This window comes from Empidonax traillii, unplaced genomic scaffold (genome assembly GCF_003031625.1).
Source record: "Empidonax traillii isolate 1590-97213 ecotype Southwest subspecies unplaced genomic scaffold, ASM303162v1 scaffold1446:size109812, whole genome shotgun sequence".
NCBI lineage: Eukaryota > Metazoa > Chordata > Aves > Passeriformes > Tyrannidae > Empidonax > Empidonax traillii.
Genome location: NW_020956639.1, coordinates 64,972 through 87,428, shown reverse-complemented (window position 1 = coordinate 87,428; position 22,457 = coordinate 64,972). Strand labels below are relative to the sequence as shown.

The window sequence follows — 22,457 nt, the reverse complement described above, 5'->3', positions numbered from 1 at the left end:
ATTCCAAAGACGCAGTTAAGCACCTCTTGGAACTTTAGTAAATCTGTGAGGTAGTTGTTATTGTCACAGTAAAGACTTTTGGACTGTGTCAGGGAGTGTAATTTCAAATCCACGGGCAGGGGTGAAAGGATGCATCTTTGCCTTCCAATTCCACTGACCCTTGTCTATAACTATGTGAAGAAAAACCTGCCTTACATGAAGAGATGTGAATATCATGAAAATTCTTAGAGATCAGTACCAATATGAGGTAAAGAGCCTTTTTTCTATTTATTACACAGTATCTTCAAACTTCAAAATTTTATTATTGCTTACTTCAATTGTATCTTTTAAATACCAGTGAGAATAATTTGGATATTTGTGTACTACTGCACAAAACACCACAAAACTGAATTTTTAGTTATCTATTAAAACTAAAATAGTCTTTAATTAGTTGAAGTTCAATCCACCATCTTTGAATAAAAAAAAAATTGTATTTTTGTTTAATTATTTAAGATCAAATATAAGAACCCTAATGACTCATTTAAGATCTCAACCCTCAAACCCTGTTGCTGTGCATAATTGTTGCTGTGCATAATTTTAAGAGTGTTAATAATTTCCCTGAAGTAACCAGCAAACTACTGGTTTGCTATTGCACTTAAGGCAAAACATTTTCAAACCCTCTCACAATTGTGACAGCAGTAATTTAGGGCTTGTTTTCGTATTTATATGACTCATGCTTTTAGAACATATTGCTATCTTAGCTTACCCATGTAATTGTCATCATACGAGGCTGGTGCCACTCCTGTTTGTTTCTCTCGTGCCAGTTTTCTCAGAATATCCTTGAAGGAATAATTTGCAATGATGTCTGCAATACTTGCAGTGATTACTTGACCTGGATTCAAACAGCTTCATAAATACAAGGAACATAAAAGAGAGCCAAATGCTACAAAACAGCGCTTTCAGAAGATCAGAACAGAGTTGAATGGATAATACAACATGGATGCAATGAGTAGATATTTTCTCTCAATCTTTCTCCATTATTACCCCGGAAGTCTCAAGAGTTCCCATAAATCCATACAACAAGGCATTGAATTTCTACTGAACCATCACAAAAACACGTCCAGACCCATTTCAATGTGCTGATTCAAACTAAAGTCACTGCACTTACAAATATAGTAGACCAATGGAAGCAGTTTCTCAGTGGAGAATTCAGAGCTATGAATTCCCTACCATAACAATCAATTAGGTCTTCCTTCTTTAATGACAATGCAAAAATGCACATCAAAGAGGCTGAAAATGGGCAAGTTGGGAGGCAGAGGCTGGGAATCAGCTATATCATACATGTCAAAACAGGTTAAAACAAAAATAACCTTTTAACCCTTTACCAAAACAACTTTAGGTTTTATCTACATGAGAAACTACATCTTGGAAACCACAGTGATGTCACAAATGAGCTTCAAATATATGCAGATAACTATAAAGGGTTGTGCTTAGAAATAAACAGTAAAAAAGCTTTAAAAAAAGTACATTTGCTGTATAAATACTAGCTATTTTAAAATCTGCAGTATTTCTAGGGAAAAATTCAACTTATCAATTAAATGACAAGTATGCTTAAATGCCAACATAAAAATAGTTATTTTTATTTGTTTCACTTGCTATATAACCTACATCCTGAATTTTCCCTGAGGTATGCTCATTTGCTTGTTAAGCAGTTCTTCTGATTTATATTTGTTGAAAATAAGATAAGGGACCAGTTATCTTAAATCAACAAAACAATGGAAATTACAGTTACAATACTTTCTGCTTCACTTCTTAGATCAAGTTACCCAGCTAGATGGACATACCTTGCCAATAAAAACTACCGGGCCCGCCCACTATCAGGTCTCCATTCTACAAAAAGCAGAATTGAATAAAATTACACAACAGAAGAACATCACAAAAGTAAGCAGGCGTGGAAAAAAACTATTTAAATGACCAAAATAATATGAGACTCATGATAAAGGAGAATAGCCATGCTTAAGGAAAGGATGTACATGGATGTACAGGAAAATCCAGAGTTAAAAAAGGTTAAGATCATCCTGTGCATGTTCACTTGAATGAAAGTCGTCTTTTTTTGCTGCTAACATAGCATTCTAAAAATTGCTGCTTATTTATAACAAAACAAAGTTATCATAAAAGAGAGTCTTCACATTCAGTGAAGCAACAGTAATGTTTTACAGAGAAGTACACTTTTGTCTACCCTACAAGGAGGTCTTAACCCCATAGCTATTAATAATATAAATAAAAATGCAGCAGCAGAACGCTGAAAACAATGGCAATGGTCAAAATTATGTGAGGTACTGGTGCTGTAATAATGGCACAGATAATAACCATAGCTTCAAGGTTTATCCTTTGTCCCACAATATTGTTTCTGGACCCTCTTGCCATTAAGAAAAACTAGTTCTTTCCCTTAAACATTTTCAGCCCACACATGAATGGTCTTACTCAATGACTACTCTGCCTCCAAAAGCATCATTATACAAGCTATTTTAACTTTTTAAAACTAGCTGGTGCCTGCCCATTACTTTCTGAAAGTCAAGTCCCTGTAAAGCATTGTAAGTGGGACAGACTGAGATGGACGCATGTACAATTGTTTGCCTAATTATCTATTAAGTTAAACTGAGAAGAGTTAGATTGGAGTGCTGCAAAGAGATAAACAGGTGCTGATTGAGTATTTCTTTTATTGATGACATCAGAAAGTTTGGAGCTTGAAAAGGAGGAAAGACTTTGCAACAACTTCAAGAAACTTCCCATATGCAACAGCTTAGGGATAAACTCATGATCACTGAGACAGCACTTGAACACTGGGGATATATCACAATTACATTTGGTCAAAATACTTCAAAAGCAGAATCTCACCTTGTAAAAATCTAAGCTGAAACCTGCTTGACAAAAGCCTTGTCCTTCAGGATCTGCATTGCCTGCAATTATGAAGGTAGAAGCATTTTATTCTTTTCCCAGTGCATGTGGAAGATAGCATACACACCTCTGGAGCTATAAGGCTGTAAATACAAATCTGCCAAAATATGGGAAAAGATGTATTCTTTTCGAGAAGAAGTAGAGCAAATCAAGACCTTCTACAGTACCTTGAACATGCAGCCCCTTGTGAAGATTTTGAAAAATGGGACCTGCTACTTGGGACTTTTTCCTCTCACTGCCAAGGAAGGACCCTTGCAACAACTATCAGGGAATACGTTTAAATTTGGCTGGAGATAAAAAAGTAAAAACCCAAGAAATTGCAGAATGTTCATCACAGTCTGATCTGCTATAAATACAAAAGTATTTACTAAGGCATTCTCAGAACATATTAACATAATGGACAGGTCAGGATGGGTCAATGTACAGACAAAATCCAGCTTCTCTGTACTATGGCAAGGCAAAGGGACACATGTCCCTTGCCAGGGTCAGCCTTTTAATTGATACACGTTTGCTCAATGAGGAATGAAGTGTAAATAATATAATTTTGGATGCACATTTTTACGGGCAATACGAATCTTCCTATTTGTTTCTACTCTTATTTCTAGTCTCCAAATCCTTCTGTTATTGTACAAAGTGTGCTGGCATGCATTTTAGGGTAATTCTGTCTGTACCAGAGTGCTGAAAGACTGCAGGATTGGGAAGCTGAGAGCAGGAATGGTCACTTGAACTCTGTCTTCAAATGACAGAAGCCTTCGTCAGAGCCCCAGTGAGACATTAGAAGTACATGATGCAGATCTTATGATTACTATTTCTTATAGATTCAGTTTTCTTCTCCAACTCTCCATCCAGGGACAAGGATTAGACTTTAAAGGAAGACAGCAAAACTCTGTTTAGTCCTATACCTCAGTGTGGGAAGAGGAAAACCAGAGAATAATGTGATATCTCATATTGCTATTGGTGTGCAGATTTCTGATAGACCACAGAAAGCATTATTGGGCCACATGATCACACATCTGTCAGATGTCACAAAATCCAGCTACAAGATCTGATGCTATCTTTAGACCTCCACAGGAAAGAGACTTTTTAATTATGCCTACTTTTTCTGTAAAATGCCTGTTACATTCTTGGCAAAATAATCCATGAGAAAGTTTAAGGCAGGAGCACAGTTTGCAGCAGAGGAACAGTTAAAAGGTGTGATTTGAAATTATCCCATGTGCACACAGCACGAATTTTATCTGCAATACCAGGGTCTCTTACAAGGGGTATCATGACAAGGAACTGTATTCAGACTCCTTGTGTTATCAGCTGGTGCACTCAACTTGAAGCAACTACTCATCAGTGAGACTGAACATCACCATAGCTTTGCTCTGAAGGGATAGATAAGCCCATCATATTTGGTATCTTGCACATGCTACGCTTAGAAAAGTAACTGAAAGAAAATTCTCTGATTTGTACTGTAGAAATTGCCATAGATTCAGCTCAATCCAAAGTCACTGGATCCTTCATATTGCTTTTAATAATATGGAGCACTGAGGTAATGAGGGTATTAAGAGTCATCATAAACACCCAGACATAGGATGCTGAATGAGATGAATGACTGATACAATCTAATGTGTGGTATTTTCTCCAGATTTCTAGGTAACTGAATGTGGTTCTAAACATACACGCAGTTTTCCCTATTCCCCAGGAAGCAAGGCCCAGAGATGGCTACTGCAACCTCAGAAGAGCACAGAGAAGAGTGTGTAGCAGCAGTGCTAATGTGCATGTCTTTCTTCCATGCTGAAAGTTCACAAATGAGCTGTTATGGATGGTAGTGGCACAAATGGTGGCACAGTCTTGTGTGTTTCTATACAGGGTGTGGTCTTCAAATGATGATCTTGTGATGAGAGATTTATACTCAGCATAAGTATAAATAATTGGTTTAAAATGCTATCTGGTTCTTATCTAGATCTGTCTTATCTAGCTACATTTTAAATCCATTCAAATTGAACCAGTTATAGCTCATCACTGTAACTGCACACAATTTACTTAATGTCTCTTCTTTCAATTAATTATACAATAAAGCATTCAATTGCAGGAATATAATTTAATGTTGATTTTTCTTTACACTCTCACTCCATGCAATAACATCATGTAGCAACCTTCATTCAACTAAAACTGTGTGAGGACTGAAAGGATGAAAACACTGAGTGCCATATCAATTCCTTCAACAGAGGATTGTTCATATTAATACTTACTGTTGCGACAAGGTGAATATTCTGCATAAGCACTGAAGTTCTGAATTGCTACATAGCAGGTGCCAACAGGGTCCTTCTCAGGGCTATCTTTAAGGGTTCTCCAATGATACAAAGGAGCACAAGCCTATCCAAATAGAAAAGATGTCACACATACCTTTCACACACTCAGGTATCTGGGAAATGTAGTTTTTAATAAACTGTGTACAAAGATTCTATCTGGTACTGAATCATTCATACAGCAACGATCACAAGATATTGACAGAAGAAAATGCAGGACCGCTGCTTCATATAATTTCATTATTAACTGAAAAGTACACTGATCTTTTACTTATAGCCTTTGGCAGGTAAAATCAGTCAGGGACTACGAGTCACATTTAAGCACATGTTACAAATATCCTCTAAGCCTGCTTGACAAGTAATATCTTTGCTCTATTACTTCTCATTGCACAGGACCTGATCCCGTAGCTTAAGATGCAAATCACATATATATGGCTTAAGGCAATCCCAGTTCTGTCCTGGTATGTCTTAAGACAGAAGTTATTGCAGCAGAGTTACTCCACTCTACTTAGCAGAAGGAAATTTTTTGGGGTGTTGTGTGGTATTATCTATCCCAATCGTCAGATTGTCTTCCTTCTTATAAATGCCTGCTTCGAATCTTTGTAGATATGATATAGCTATAATGCATTCAAAAGCCTGAGTGAACAGTTTTTTGCTATGTAAGTTTTGGTTAAAGAACTAGCATTTAATCTTCTGTGTCACAGTAGTGGTGTTACAAACATGACAGTGTAAGGATAAATAATAATACAAGTTGTGCAGAGAGAGTTATCTTTTTTGGAGGTAATTCAGATAATTAGAAAAATAAAAACAATAAACTATCAAGTCTGCAAGTCATGCTTCAGGGGGTCCCATGCCCTAAAACTTTTCACGTCTTGGGAGGGTGAAGACACTACCTCTCCTTACAACCTTGCCTCTGCAATATACAAATAAATTCTTCATTCATGTCCTGCCTTGTCCTACTTTTCCAATGAGAAACCTGTCTGCCTCTGGCAAAGTATTGCTAATATTCACATTAATGTATAAGCCTTCGATCTGCAATCAGTTCCAGCTGGATGAATCACTGTGCTACTCAGAGCATGCCGTAAAAGTCAGAGCTTCTGGAGCAATCACTTAAAGAACAGGTACTGTTAACATGCCCCTGCCTAGAAAACCTTGCATATTAAAACAGAAAGCAAAACTGAAGTGCAGCAAAGAGGAGTAAGTGTGGGTAATTTTAGGTACATTTGATATCAAGCAAAATGGATTGAAAAAAACCCCTCAATATAACCATAAAAGTTTACCTATTGCAGTTTACTATGATATTTGTAGCTTAAAAAAGTTCCTGACAGTTTGATGTAATTTTCTTTTTCTCTCCTTTCAGCGTACAAAGATTAACAAAGTTTTCCAGTTTTGCCGTCCAAATTTTTGTCCTTTCAGTCTGACAAGAGGTATCAGAAGTGAAACAAAGTTTTGTCAGTATAGGCACAGAACAGCAGTTGGTGATGAGGTTTTCCGCTCACTTGATTAAGACTTAGCAAATGGTGATAAAGAAGTACTTTATTTTGATTTATGAATTGTTGTTCAATAGGGCACCTAAACTAAAATATCTTCAGCTATTTTCAGAATTTTTAGAATTTTTATGTTTACTTAGCTCTGTAACCCTGAGAATAGGGTGATGTTTTATTCATTACCCGTTTCATGTCAAAATCCTTCCATAGGTTAACCACAAGGCATATGATATAAGGGGAAGCATTTCCAATTGGTACTTCCTCCCTTATGACTATTATTTTAAGTTGGACGTTTTAAGGAAATCCAAACCCAAATTGTTATTCTGTAATTGTAAAAGCTAATACAACTAATGAACAAATCAACTATTCTTATCACAATTACTTCATTGCCATTTTCAGTGAGTGGATAAATTGGAAATATAAAATCTCTGTGCATAAGAAGCATCACCACCACTTTACTAAGCAATAAAAATGCTCACTGATAAAGGCCTCTGTCAATACAGGTAAAATGTTCAGTGAAACTGGAAAACAGACATTACATTTTGACAGCCATCTTGATTTGGAGCTTTTTTATAATGACTTTTTTTGCAGCTGTTTTACCATGACTACGACATAGCTGCTGAAAACAACGTAAATGTGACAAAAGAGGTCAGTGCTTTCTCTTACTAACTGAACTTCAACAGAGGTTCTTGGCTTTCATTACATTTCATTACATTCCAATACATATAATTTCATTGCATTCTGTACTTAACATTCAAAATATACCTTTGTAATACAAAACATTTTATAGCATAGAGTTATCTTTAGATAGAGATACCTTTGTATCTCTAAGGTATGTCCACTATCTATTTAAAAAATATCATCATTCACTTCCATAACAATATGGCATTCTGCTGTTTTCATATGGCAGCAGAATCATCTTCACTTGATGAGTTCAACCTGATTCTATAAGTTGCTTTAATTTTCTAAATTATATACATAATCTGTTTTATAATTCATACATAATCAAAGTTATTTCCAGAATATACACATAGAGTGCTATTAAAGATAGACATTTGAGGAAAATAAATGTTGTCTCTAAATGAATACCAAATGCATGAGACTTACCACCACTTTTTCTTTATGAGCTTTGACTGTTGCTCCAAACCACTGATTTGTCTTAAACTCAATAGGTTCCCTGGTGCCATTGACTTTAATTTTCCTGTTGTCTGACAAAGGAAGAAGCAGTATGTTGACAGCCTATTTTTAAAAAAGTATTACCTTGTGAGTTACAGACACAAGTGAATGGACTAATGGATATATTACATTGCATCTACTGTCATCAACCAACCTGTTTAATAGGAAATGCATCGTAGTATCATTTAAGCTTTTCGCTAGTCAGTGGAAAACAGCTTAAATTCACACATGAACATTCAAAATAATTACACTTAAATTTTAGAAAAAAATACATAGGACTGCAACAAGAAATGTTGTGTTCCCTCTGATGAACAAAACAAAACAAAAAAAAAAAAACAAACTAAAAAGCAAAGAACATCCCACTTTACCTGGAATTTATGATGAAGAATGAAAAAGAATCTACTAAAATAGGTGAAAAGCCCTAAAAAGTTTTCTCAGATGCAGTAGAAACTTTCCATGTAAAAAACATGTTCCATAATTAGTTTTTGTCAAACAAATGACATTTCTCAGCATGCTTATTCAAAGTCCAACACTACAGATAGCAAAAGACTTAGTTTTTAACAGAATTACATGTGTACACACTGTCACAAGAGACAGCTTCTTAATGTTACTTTATATACACTCTTGCAGATGTCAGCATAAGAGAAGCCATCTGGGCAAAGATTCAGGACAATTATAATGCATTTCAGGTTTTAATAAAAAGCAGACATCCCTTCCTTTCACCCTGAGTTCTCTGAAGTAAACTGATTTCCCATATGTTCATGAGCTATGCTCTTCCCTTACCAGTCATTCCTAATGAACTTTATACATAAGCAGGGCATTACTCCTTCCCCTTTGTATCTGCATTCCCTTATGTTTGTTTCTGGTTCTTATCAGGAGGGATTTCAGAAGAATCAATCCTTTTTATTCACTCTAAGTGAAAATAAAACCATATACTGTCTACCTTGGAATGTTAAAAAAAAAAAACAAAACAAAACCAAACCCAACAAGTAATGTTATATTATATTCTATGGATTTACACACATTTTAAATAACAGAAAAAATGCAGCCAACACTTTAAAAAGCCAACACTCCTTGGGATTTCCCCAACAGGAATACAGGATATACCTGAATGCTTTTCTAGGATGTTAGATTTCCAGTGACTTCAGTTCATGGTAACCTCATAAATGTAAAAAAATTGAATTAGGAAGAAAAATGCACCATATTTGGAGAAAAAAGGATATTCTATCTATGTATTTTTTTCTAATAAACATGAAGGAAAGTTGAGCAAGAATTAATCTTTTAAAGTTTGAAAGTCTCTGAGGAAACATCTTCCTTCATACAAGTATTTGTTTCTGTGCTGTGCCAATTACAGGAGCTACTGTGGAAGTCCATGCTTAGAGAGAAAAGAGAGATAAATTTCAGGAATACTTAGATCTTAAAAATTCAGTAAGCAGAATTTAAAATTACTCTAAAAATATTAACTTTAAAAACACATTTTATTTAAGTTAGGCCTAAAACTTGTGTGAAGTGTGAGAGACAGCGTATCTGACACACTGCATTGTACGAGCTGCCAACTTCTACCTAGTTGTTGGCAATACTCAGACTCTCAGATTTTAAAGGTTTTATCTTTTCTTTTTTTAACGCTCCAGCAGATCTGAACATGATCAATGTCCCCAGATGAGGCCTTGGTACAAACAATAGTTTTGAAGCTTGAAAATCAGCCATGGCCAGCTTACAGCAGCCAACCCTCCCCTGGCTCTGAGGATACTCATAACCAGGACTCTCATTTAAAAGGATCTTACATTTTTAATCAAAACAAGATACTTGTCTACTGGCAAAGTATACCAACATTTGAAAAGGAGTTAAATTTTAAAACTAGGACAAACATTGGCAGGATTTATAAAACCATAGCTGAATTTACCAATAAATCTGCAAGGACTAAACACACTCACACACTCACAGTTTTAGTGACATATGGTATAGTAGGAATTTTTTGTCACGTGGCATGGGATTTTCATTATAAAATTATTAGCAAAATATCATAGACAAATAAATTAATAAATAATTTTTTCCCTAGATAATCTCTTCTAATAGAAATTTTCCAATCACCTTTGTTCGGCATCCTTGCTGGAGCTATCGATTCATATTCCCAGTTTCTAAGGTGCCTTAAAATACAATTCAGTCTTTTGTACGTAAAAACCAGTCAGTATTTCAGGTTTCTGTAAAACCCTTACTGCTTTCCCTATAATTTTATCAAAATGAAGCTATATGCACAACTGACTTGTCTGAATACACATGGGCTGTCATTACTGCGTCATACTATCACTGTCCATTTCTGAGCTAGCCATCCACTCACATCTCAGGATATGATGTAGGTTAGTTCTTCTCCTAAAGCAAATACCTGAGAAGGTCAGAAGAATCAGGGTATAAAAGTAATTTTTTTTTTTTAAGCACCTGTAGATAACTGTGGATGACCAGCTTAGACTAGACTCAGATAAAAGCCATTTTTACCCATATAAATCCCACTCCAACTACAAAAATAAAAAAATCTGTCTTTGGTACATTCCTCAAAACAGCTTTACCTAGGCATTTAAAAAAGTAGCATGTCTGTATCCTGACAACACCTTTATGTGACAGAGAAATATCTCTCCTTGTGCTGTTTATGGGGATCTGAGGCCCACAGGCTATGTCTATACTGTACCTTACCCACAGGCTAAGCTATATCTCTGTGAACAGCAAAAACTTGGCTTGAATTCAGGTTGTGTTCCAGTGTTGTCTTCTCTTCTGGAAGAGAATCCCTGGCCCCATTTAGGAAGGAGTCCAGGCTATCTTGTATCATAATACGTGACACTAATGCAAGGATAGCTGGAATACAAGGCAGCAGCTGGGCTGGGCACACAACGCCTGAGCCTGTCCACAAAGCGGTCCAGTGCCTGAGTACCAGCTGGACTGCTTCAGAGCCAGCCCAGGATCTGTTCCAGATGGTCAACAGTCTGGATGATTCGCAAATTTGGCTTGAAACGCAGCTCTGGAGTCACTCACAATTGTACTGCCTAAGACTGTATTGCAAACCAAGGCCTAGACAAGCAGGAGTATGCAAAGAGCAAAGAGACTTACAAATAGAAATTTAGGTGCAAGGACATCCTTAAACTGCATTTCAGCCATCCAAAGGACCTTATTTTCTACTACAGGAGCCATGACTCCTATACATGGTACTTCCCACAGTTCAGCTTTGGAAGCATCTCTGGAGATAGTGAAACATGATTCTTAAAACCAACCTTCACCCAGTCTTTTAGTCTTGAGGTACCTAGAGGCTACCAAAGGGAAAAGAGGCCCTTTACATTGCCAAAGCAGTAGCAGGACAAGTAGAAAAATTTGACTTTACTGTTACTAAAGCAAACATGGGTTTGCTTTTTACTTCTAGAGAGATTCATTTGCAGGAATTAAATCCTGAACCTGGAGCAAGTGTTAATGCAAATCCATCATGTGCACGCATTAGACTAAATTTGATGCTTTCTCTGGGGATTGGTCTCCCCTCAGTCACTGAGTCAGCACATTATAAACAGTTTAATAAGCATGAATCAAACATTACTCTTACAAGTATTTCTTTTTTGTACTAATCAAGATCTGCATAAGAAACAGATGAATTTGCAAACACTGGTAGTGGCTTATTGTGATTCATTCAGATCTTGAATACAATAAGTAAAAATGCATAATCTTTTATAATTTGAAAATATTCAAATGAACAAAAGCAAATCAAGGTGGTGATGGGTCAAAGGTTGAACTTGAGGATTTCAGAGGTCTTTTCCAACCTAAATGATTCTATGAAAATATTTTAATCAAACTTAACACAGGAAAACAATGTTTCTAACCAAAGCAACAAATCTGTCTATGCAATAAACCTGCAACTCTTTCAAGTAAGTTCTCACCATTCGGGAACTTTGAAAAGTATTTTCTTTACTTGCTCTATGTGTATTTCCCTGTGTGTACTGGGTCATACACAAATGGCCATTAATCAGGCAGCTGCAGCAGGTTCAGTTCCACTTTTCCCTAAAATCTGTACCTACATCCAGGATGGCAAATCCGTTTCAAGTACCTATTTTGATATATGTGTGTACATACCTATGCATATTCATACATATAAAAATATAGATACCATAAAACATATTATATATATTTCATATATTTCTACATAATTATATATATACAGAGTAGAGGTAAATAATCACCTCAGTCTATCCATATTTATATAAAATGTGAATACAAACATATAAAACCAACAAACTTTTATATAAATTTATACAGGTAAAGGAAAAGGAATATCCCTCTGAAACGGAGCCAACACCTGGAATGCTATGTACAGTTTTGAGACACCAGTACAAGACTTGGTTTGGAGGCTGTGGCATCTCCACCCTTGGGTGGTTTCAGATGTCAACTACATAAGGCTCTGAATAACCTCATTTAACTTCAAAATCAGATCTGCAGCATCATAAGGGTTCTGGTTTATAGAAGGGAAGAGGGAGAGGGAAGGGTTTGATCTGGCATAAATGCCCCCATTTTCTAGAAGTGATGGAAAAGAGGGAATCATGTCAACCCTATCACCAGTGATATCATTTTCATATCACTACAATAAAAGAGTCCAATTACACCACCCATTACAAAGCAAAGGTAACTCAGTAACTTTCGCAGGGTCATTGATATTAGACCCTCACCAGAGGGACAGAATTCAAATGCAAAGCTCAACAATATGTATGGTCTAGGGAACCAAGCCAAACAATTGTTTTTAATTAAAGCTGAGGAGAAAAAAGGACTCCATAGTGTTTAGAGACAGTAAGGATACGCAAAATGCTTGAATGATGACAAGAGTTGCTTCTATTTTTAGATGTATCTGGTTCTACAAACATCTATTTAATGCCTGCTTTTTACTGTGACTTAGCTGCTATTCATATGAGCTATTTTAATTTGATAGATCATATCTAGAGAGCTTTATTTGGACTTTCATTCCATGAATAAAAAAAAAAGAATCATCAAACCCAAAAAGATTTTTTTTCCCTTAAGTAAAATCTGATCAAAACCAAATTAAGACCTCAGGGCTTGAACTAACATAGCTAAGAGTATTTTTTCCCCGTCTTTAGATAAGGCTGAGACTTAAAAAAGAAACTCATGAGAGTCTATTATAAATCAGAATGCTACAAGTGAGCCATGAGGCTACAGATAAGGTCTTACTGGCATAGTGGACTGAGAAGTGTCAACGTTTAAAAGCACAACAAAGTTCTCCCTCAGCAATTTCTCTTGAGATGCAAATTCTTTTTTTTATAATGGGATTCTAAGTTTTCCCCAGAATCTTACCATCTCCTCAGCTAATGATTTTTTCATGTAACTAAACCTCTTGAGTCCCACAATACATCTTTTCCTTGTACAGTACCTGGGTTCTGTTACAATCAGCTCAACTGCTGGCCAGATTAGCTCATGTTTTTTATCAACTGCACCCTTGGGCAGAACTGATTTACATCCCCCTCCCCTGCTCCTCTTCAGAGGTTGTTCAGATTTTTCTCAAGTCAGTTTAGAAAAACATAACCTACTTTACTAAAACTGGTAAAGTTAGCAAAGACAACACCCCAGTGAGTTCTGGAAACTCAGAGGAAGTAGGATCTAAAATTCTGCCTTCAGAAGCTAGTTTAAAACATAAGAACTTGATGTACTCTGTTACATATAATAACTAAAAGTGATCATTATAATGAGTTTCTGAAATCTGAACAAGTAGCCTTTTACCAGACTTCAAATGAAATAGTGCATTTTGGGGGGTATTTAAGTTTGCTTCTGGCTGCAAGACGTTTTGAATGGTTCACAAGTTCTCCAGTCAATTAAGTGGGGAGAAAGTTTCCTTCGTATTGCTCTCCTGCTACCTCTCCTGGTGGCTGACTGGAAGAGCATACAGCTCAAAGAAAGTCTTGGTAATTCTACCTCAATGCTAAAGCAGAAAGTCATTGTAAACCTCACTTCACACAGTGAAACTGAAAAGAAGTTAGCTTTGTGTAGGTAAGAGAGAAAAGACAGACCACAAGCCTTTAATATGATGCCAACGCTTATTTCCCTGTCCTCTCATTGAGTTTCAAAGAGTATCACAGCTGCATACTGCGATACAACCAGACAGCTTTACAAAATAGGAAAACAAGGGAGAAGAGTCTCTGCCCTTCAATCCATATCTCCTGAAGTAAGTGGATACTAAAAGCCCTTCCATTATACTTCACCTCAGCTCCCTGCTGCAACGGAGCAGGTTAAAGCACCCGTTAGCTCTCAGGGGCAGCTTCTTCCCAGAGTCTTGACCCCGGTGAACAGACTGAGGCAGCTTTAAAGAACTGCAAACATGGGACTGCAGGGTTAGTGCTGTATCAACAGCAGGAAACACAGAGTTCCTGCTAAAGCCCCTTCTTGGCTGGAGGCCATATCACTGGCCAACCCATATGGGAATGTCCGGTTACATGACTTGCTTGTGGATGGGTAGGCTCAAATCCTACAGCATGTCAAAATTTCATCCTCCTTCCCTCCTCTGCCCCTCTGTTGCATTTCAGGAACTATATTTCAGCAATAGGACTAATTATTTATGCAATTAAATTATCTCATTGCCTTGGAAATTTCTGGATTAGCTACTATGAAGAACAGATTTGTTCATTGTCACTGAGAAATTAGTGACAATCTGGGACAACTACCTGTAGAACAATTTCAGTTAGGTGGTATGATTTTTTGGAATGGCTGCAGATACTCCTGCACCTCTATTAATGTCAATTAAACCATCTTCTCAGCACAGTAGTTTGGCCTGCACTGATTTCCACATGAAGACAAGTTGTGCAGCTGCCCACAGCACTCAGACTAGCTTAGGCATCCTGACATATACACAGGACCACAGAGATGATGTCAGGAGTACTCTTGGTTTTGAATATCATTGCTATTACTAATCAGCCCAGTCTGTGTTTGACAGGTAGAACCAGAAGTAATGACAGATTTTTTAAAAGTTTTTTTCGTATCTTTCATTGGGAATTGGGTGAACACTGAGTGTTCCTGCTGGGTATACATTATTCAATGCAATGTCTACTCCCTCATGTGATCTTAGTTTCCGAGGAGAAAAAAAAAGAGCAAGAGGGCTTCACAAACCATAAGGATTTTCCTTTGTCATTTAAAACTTATATTAGCCCCCCAAAAAAGTTCAGGACTAAGTGCCACAGCCTTTGTGGTGACAGGGAGGTGCAACCCTTGCAGTGTCATATCCCTGATCTACACTGGGACACGGCAGTTGTCTCACACCAATGTCAGGATGTCAGGCTTACTTAGGCTTAGCACTCATGTTCTCCCTTCAGGACTCCATGGCATATAGGATATAGAATAATGTTCTTTAAACTAACACTTTAGTTATTTTAATAATAACAACAATAACAACAGAAATAAAACTCTTAAACAAAACAGCGTTTATAGGACCAAAAACCATCCTATTTTAGTGCTTAACATCATAAAATTAACGTAAGCACAAATAAATTTTTCACTAAGGTGTCTGTTACTTACTTGGTTCCCTGATATCACTTCTTGAAAAAATGCCCCCTCTGTTTAAGGCAATATATACTTTAGAAACCCAGCACACTATTTTTTCTTCTTTCTCTCCCCTGACTCATATGTTGTTCTTGTTCATTGTTGCCTCTTAACAAGCCTTAAATGTTGGTGGAGAGAGATTTTGCTCCTTAGTTTGTTATGCTTTATAGCTCCATAAGAAGGCACATCTACCCTTTTATTACGTAAACACCTCAATATTTGTAAAATACAGGATAACTATAAATTAGTACAAAGTAATTAATTATCTGTAATATATTTGAAAATGTCCAGAATCTTGACATAAACCATCACATGATACTAGTCAGTGTCCTCACTATATTCATTTAGTAGGACAGAGATATTGTGTTAGTATAAATAACATCAAAGCATTTGCCAAAAAATGAACCTTTCTTGAAATTAGGTCTACTGGTTTTGTGGAAACAGTGAAATAATCTGTTCAGCTACACAGGAGTCTTACCAATTGGATGTCCACTTGCACGTTTATTTTGGCAGTAGAAGTATGAACACAACTTGCATTGAATGTAACATATTGAGCTTCATTTGTGCATCCAGTCTGCAGAAATGGAAGACATGAGCCCTTATGCTCATATGTAATTTAAGCCAGTGGTTGTCCATGTCTTGGACTGAATCTCTTGAATTTTTATTTTATAGTGGAAATTTCACAGTTTCTGTAACCTGAAGCAATTTCACACTTCTAACATTGGATATGGTATATATCTGCTTTACTTTTACAAATTCTTTAGAATTCCTCCATTGAACTCTTGGCTGAAAAATATCGATTTAACAAATTCTTTATCTCAGTGTTGGTTCACACTGCCTTTTAAGTGTTACATTATACTCTCTCTTTTTTTCTGGTTCCACTCAGTTTCTATGTCTGAACTTAATTTAGAATGCTTCCAATTATTCAGCAGTTTTGTTTCTTTTATTGTGCTTAGTGAATCTAACTGAAAGAACTGATATTATTTAGAGTCAAGAAAAAAGTACTTAAAAATGGAAGCTTTGTATAAAAATGCATCAAAGTCAAGTCTTCCAGCCTTGAATCAGCCTCTGTTATTTTTCTGTTTTGTTTCAGAAAACATTCCCAAAGCTTTACAAGACTTTTGAAGATCTCCTATGAGGCATGAAGCATTAATCTTTAAAATTAAAGCTGCTACAGCTGAATTTTCAGTCTTTTAACAACTTCTGGGTGTTTCTGTTTTGGAAGAAAGAATTATCTTGTGGTTCAGGAACAGGAGGAAGAAGAAAAAAATCTCAAGTCAGTTATCATCACCAACTTCCTGTATGATCTTTGACAACCCAGACTGACTCTTTTCTGTTTATTAGAATAAATATCAAAATGGAATAAATATAAACTGGGAATAGCAACATTTATGAGTGATATTGTAGGGAAAAGGCACAGTGAGTGGAAGATGCCTGTACAAGAAAGAGCTGTGAGCTGAAAACACTCCCCACATTTACTAAGTCCCACTAGGTATGCAATGGTTAAAGGCTTCAAAAAGAACTGTGTGTCACAGACTATCTGAGATAGTTTCATCTAGGATAGAGCTCATGTGGACTGTATATCAGCTTGGGGGAAAAGTGGAGAAGAAGGAAAACTTGCTCCTATAAATAGTGGATTTTGGAGAGAAAAAAAATGATGTGAAAACACATCCATACATCAGCAAAACCAGTCATCTAAGGCCTACTGGAGATGGCCTTTCCGTTGCTGGCAATGAAGAATAGGGGTTGGTACAAGTTATGCAAACCTTCCTGGGGTCCCTGTCTATAAAGGCAGCTGGACATTGCTGAATTGTGGGACTGCCCTTAATACCGGAATTAGACAGCCAATGACAACGCTGCTATGCATTGGCACTGTATGCCAGTGACAAACCTGCCTATGCTGCTGTCCCTCCTCTAAAGACTGTGCACTTTTATCTACACAGTGGGCTCCTTCTGGCTTAACTTCAGCTGCGTACAAGTCAGGATTCTATCTAAAGGACACAAACAGCCATCTCTGGAAGACTGAATGAACCACACTTTGGAGATTCCAAGCTGAATAGTTGCGTGACACAGTCCAAAGTCTTACTATGTACTTCCTCATCAGTCTGCTTGTACCTTTATTCAAAGCATAGTATCTGCAAAAGGACATCTCTGTCAAGAGTATAGAGTTGTCCCGAGTTTCCCACAGGTAAGTTTGATGTCCTCGTATGTTTCATCACTAGGTTTTCATTCATTTTTCAAAACACCCCTTTGAAAACGTGACATAGTTTTCATTTGGTCTTTAAGTCTTCTATTCAAACCTGAAATTTATTTGTATAGATAAAACATTCCACTTTTGTTACATGAACTATCTAATCATAGATGGAAATATTTGAATATTTTTCCTGGTTTTATTTAAAATATGTACGCTCAGGGCATATTACAATAAAAATAATGCACGCATGCTGTCTGTGCACATTTCCATTTATTTATACTACCATATGCTGGACGTAGTTTCATGTGCCCAAGTAACCATATACACATACAGGAACTACCACTTACTCTGTTTTGAAGAATTCCCAGTGTGATTGGACAGTCGTCCTGATCAGAGTTCCTAGACACTAACATAGTAATGGGATGTGGGTGGCTGGAGCTAGGAGGGGTAAAGAACTGCACTGCGTACTTGCTACGTTTAAGTAAGCTCTTCTTATTTAACTTGGGCTCTCAGAAAAAAAAAAAAACCACAACAGAATTGTATTGTGTTTCTATTTCAATAAACCACAAATATTAAGACTAAATATAGGCTAAAGAATACTAACTTTCGCTTAATGGTCAAACTGTCAAAGTCTGCCTTAATAAAGGAACCAGTTTTAAAGTCTCTGCAAACACTAGGTTTAAATTATTTTCAAGACCTATAAAGAGACAACAGAAAACATAAACAGCCTGAATTGTTTAAAATGTGTGTTCCCTCCAATTAAATAAGAAACATCTGTCTTGGGATTTTGGAAGTGGATATCATCTATCCACATTGTGCCTAAATCGGTTTGCATCTAGCTTCCAGTGTTCTGAAATAAAATTCCTGCTTTCTGAAAAGAATTAAATAAGCATGCCACATGAGGTCCTTCATCCATCTGAAGAGCCGGAAAGCCCCTTGCTGAAAATAACAGCGAAGACTAGAAATACGGTTATTTCCAAAACTCAGAGAAGTGTGAGACATGGCTTTTGGGGCTTTGCCTTCTGAACACTCAAAACTATTTTCAGAAGGAGGAATCTGACACATATACATTTCATTAAAGAAAAAGAAAAAAAGAAAAAGAAAGGGCAGTTATTAAGATGAACTATGTGCCGATCCTGGAGGTCATACTCTTATTATTTCCCTGGGGACCATTAAGCCCTTCCCTGCAAGCGCACATGCATTCGGACCTTCAGGAGCGGGATTTCTCCGGCCAAGTGCAGATCCTCGGATCAAAGTGACCCAAGTGAAGGGATCGCGGCGGAGCCGAGGAGGTACCCGGGCACAGCAAGCGCTGCGCTGGGACCAGCCGGTCACTTACTGGTGTTGTCGAAGGGGATTTGCCGGCAGCGGGCGGCGGGCCAGGCGCAGTAGTACACCGCTCCTCCTTCCACGATATCGGGCTGCGTAGTGTTGGCTTTGGGGGCTCCCACCAGGACACTGACCCTGCCAAGCACACCGGCAGGTCACCGGGGCGATGAGGACCGGCGGGCGGTGGGCGCTGTCACTCCGCGTCCGGGACACGGCCGTTCGCCCACCGCCTTCCCACAGGCTCCTTCCCAAAGGCTCCTTCCCACAGGCTCCTTCCCAAAGCGCCCCCCGAGCCCGAGAGCCCCCCGGCCCCGGCCGGGCAGGGCGGGCGGCCCGGACCCCGCCACCCCCGGCGGCGGCACTCACGTGCTGGGGTCGGGGATGTAGAAGTCCACTGAGTACCCGAAGTAGCTGCCTGGCGGTCCGCTGTACACCGTCCGCTTCTCCTCGTCCAGGTTGAAGGCCACCAGCGCCGGCGCCCACAGCAGCGCTGACAGGACGAGCAGCGGGCGCTGCCGGCGGCGGGGCCGCCCGCGGCTGAGGCGCAGCATCCCCGCCGGCTGCCGCTGGCAGAGCGGAGCGGAGCCGGGCAATGCGGAGCGGAGCGGCTCGGCGCGGTGCGGGTGCCGCCGTGCGCGGGCGGGGGCGGCGCGGCAGGCTCGGCCCCGCTCGGCCCCGCTCACCCTGCGCGGGGGATGCGCGCTCGGGCGCCCCCTGGCGGCTCACGCCAGGCGCCCGCCCGGCAGCCCCGGGGCAGCGGCTTCGCCCTCAGGCGCCGGGGGTGAGGGCTGGTGGATTCTAGTCGGGTTTCTCTCGACTTCCAGCGTTTTCAAGAGCTTAAACTCTTGAGTTTAAACAAGTATCAGAGCCTGACACTTGAAAATTCCCTTTGGGAAACTGGAGTGCGTTGAAAAAAGCAGTAGATCTTCACCAGATTGTTATGCCTGGCATGGCTGTTACGAAATAAAAAACAAACCACCACAGCAACGAAAAAAACCCCCTTCTAACCACAAGAAAGGTGTCAACCCGGTCACACAGTTGTGAAAGCATTAGAAAACGCATTCCCCCTCAAGTTTCTGCGTGAGTGCCCGCCTGGCTAAGCAGAGCTTTAAGAAGCTGAAGGGGGCACCTCTCAGCGAGGGAAGCCTTGCGGTGCTGCGAGCCCTGAGCACAGCTCCCTGCGGGAGCAGGTGTCGAGCTTCCCTTCCCGCAGAAATAACCAACACTCCTACACTGCACGTGGCATATAATGGCACTTTCAGAAAGTTCCTCTTGTGATTTCTTCACAAAACTAGTTAAACCGATGAGGCTGCATAACTCCTGTCCTGGATTGGTCTGCCCCTGCAAGCTCCGCAATAGAGTTTTAACTGGTTTTGTTAAGAATATATAAAAAATCGCTGAGTGCCTGAAATGCTCCGTTCCCCTACAAAGCTAAACGGGGTGTCACATCCACATCTTGGGGGGACAGTAGCGTTTGTATTTCTTCTGGCCAACTCAAAGCTAGGAAGAAAAGAAGAAACATTTTATTTTCCATGTAATCAACTGCTACAAGGAAAAAAAGAATTGTTTTTCAGCATTTAAAACACAGCTGAGTCCAAAACGCTATCAGAGAAATATTAGAAAGACAGAGAACCCATTTATAAACATGTTACAGTAGAGCATACCTATGAAAGCAGCTGAGAGTAGTTTTGTTGTGAGGTTCTGGTTTCTTCTGTGTTTGTTTTATTTTAAGTGCTGTATGGCAAGATTGTTCAGATAAGACTAACATTCCTTTTCACAAAAATAGAACTGTGTGTTTATTTCCAGCATTAACTGTGTGACCCTTAGCTGTCCCCACAGGCTCATAATATTCCTTAATTCTACTTGCCTTATACCAAATTTACTTTTGCCATTAGAGTGAAACATCACCATTGACACTATTTCACTCTTTTACATTGAACAAGTAACTCTTGGAGATCTAAGCACCAGTAATAAATTCGGAAGGACCTCAATGACTTGTAGGACTAAAACCTACTCTTAAAAATCATGCAACTTTAAGGCAATTAAAGAAATTTAAAAGTGGTGTTGCCTTATGCTAATAATAATGCCTTATTATTTTTCAGCACAACAATAGTCAGTTACAGGGCTGAGTGTCACTAAGCAAGTTTCTGGGGCTTGCAGCACTGCTCAGATTTGCACTCCAGACCTGTGGCACTCAGGAGTGAGCAGGCAGCACATTCTGGTACTGTAGCCATCTTGTACAGATATATCCAAAACAAGAGTTAAAATTCAGTAATGAGCACAATTGAAAATAGGTGAATATTCCCACAGGTGAAAAGCCAAAGGGGCATAGTTGGAAACACACCACCTAACCTGGTTGGTTTGAGCTAAATTTAAAAGAGGAAAAAAGGGCTTCAAGTGTCAAAAAGTACTGAAACCTCTATGGAGGGCAGAATGAAAAGAGGAAAATCTCTTTCAAGACCCTGTTACCTCCAAAGTGTTAAAACACAGCAGTCTCCCTCCCCTTACCCTTTTTTTCCTTCCCCCTCCCCCCTTCCTTCATACAAAGAAGAGCCATACGAGTGTAGGATATTCTAAATCAAGAAGAGAAAAAAGAACAGTATTTTTTGCTTTTTAAGGATTTGCAGCACTTCCCTAAATAACCTGGACCTGATCACTGGAACCTTATTCCACAACTTGGTTTCCTCAGACTTCAGAAATGTTTGGACTGGACACTGATCTGCACTGCTTACGGGGTAAGCAACTGCCCAGTTATTGGTAGACTGAAGTTTGGACTTCAGCATACCTGTGCCCTGATAGATACATTAATTGCTTTGAATATCGAACAAAGAAGTCTTAATAGGCTCTAGAACCAGACCTGAAGCCAGGACAGAAAGTTTTTTTATGAACATTTAGCTAAGAGTCCAGATGTCATTATCTACCCTACAGAATAACTGGAAAGCCAGATGTGGGACCAAATAATTTATGCAGAGAAATATAAGATTTATTGTGTGAATTTCTACAGCTTACATTATATGCAGTTGGTGCAGTTAATGTCATTATGATCTTTCCAATCTTAAAAATAGATCAGTCAAATCTTCTATGAAAATTTTTGCTCAAGCAAAAGTGAAACAATATTTCCTAGAAGACTCTATTATCAGAGCTTTAATGTTTTTCATGCCATTATTTAGGAATGTACCTGCTAGCAGAGGAAGAGCAAGTATTCAAAGAATCATATGGGATTTTAAGATATATCTTATCAAAATTAATGACAATTTTCTTGTTAAATCTTTTCAAAACATAGCAATACAGAAGCAGAAGTGTCCAAATTCCATACAAAAACTTACCTTTTCTTTCAGTTGTTTCCTAGTTTTGTTTCTGTAGGCCGGTGCCATACAAAAAGACAGTATTTTGTACTTTTTTTGTACTTATTATCCTGTCTTAAAGCAAGAGGATAAAACAAGGATGTGACCATGCTCTACAAACAGAATGAGTTTG

General features: G+C 38.5%; 1 protein-coding gene across 1 annotated transcript in view; it reads right to left on the bottom strand.

Annotated features, from left to right (window-relative positions):
- The window catches only part of ITGA8 (integrin subunit alpha 8), a 33,752-nt gene extending 14,221 nt beyond the window's left edge, over positions 1–19,531 (bottom strand). The window contains exons 1-7 of the mRNA XM_027907377.1: positions 19,347–19,531; positions 18,991–19,115; positions 7,826–7,926; positions 5,175–5,298; positions 2,878–2,939; positions 1,824–1,869; positions 746–871 (exon numbers count right to left, since the gene is read on the bottom strand). Coding sequence (XP_027763178.1) covers positions 746–871; positions 1,824–1,869; positions 2,878–2,939; positions 5,175–5,298; positions 7,826–7,926; positions 18,991–19,115; positions 19,347–19,531 — 769 coding nt within the window. The remainder of the gene's footprint in view (positions 1–745; positions 872–1,823; positions 1,870–2,877; positions 2,940–5,174; positions 5,299–7,825; positions 7,927–18,990; positions 19,116–19,346) is intronic.
- Positions 19,532–22,457: the final 2,926 nt, after the last annotated feature.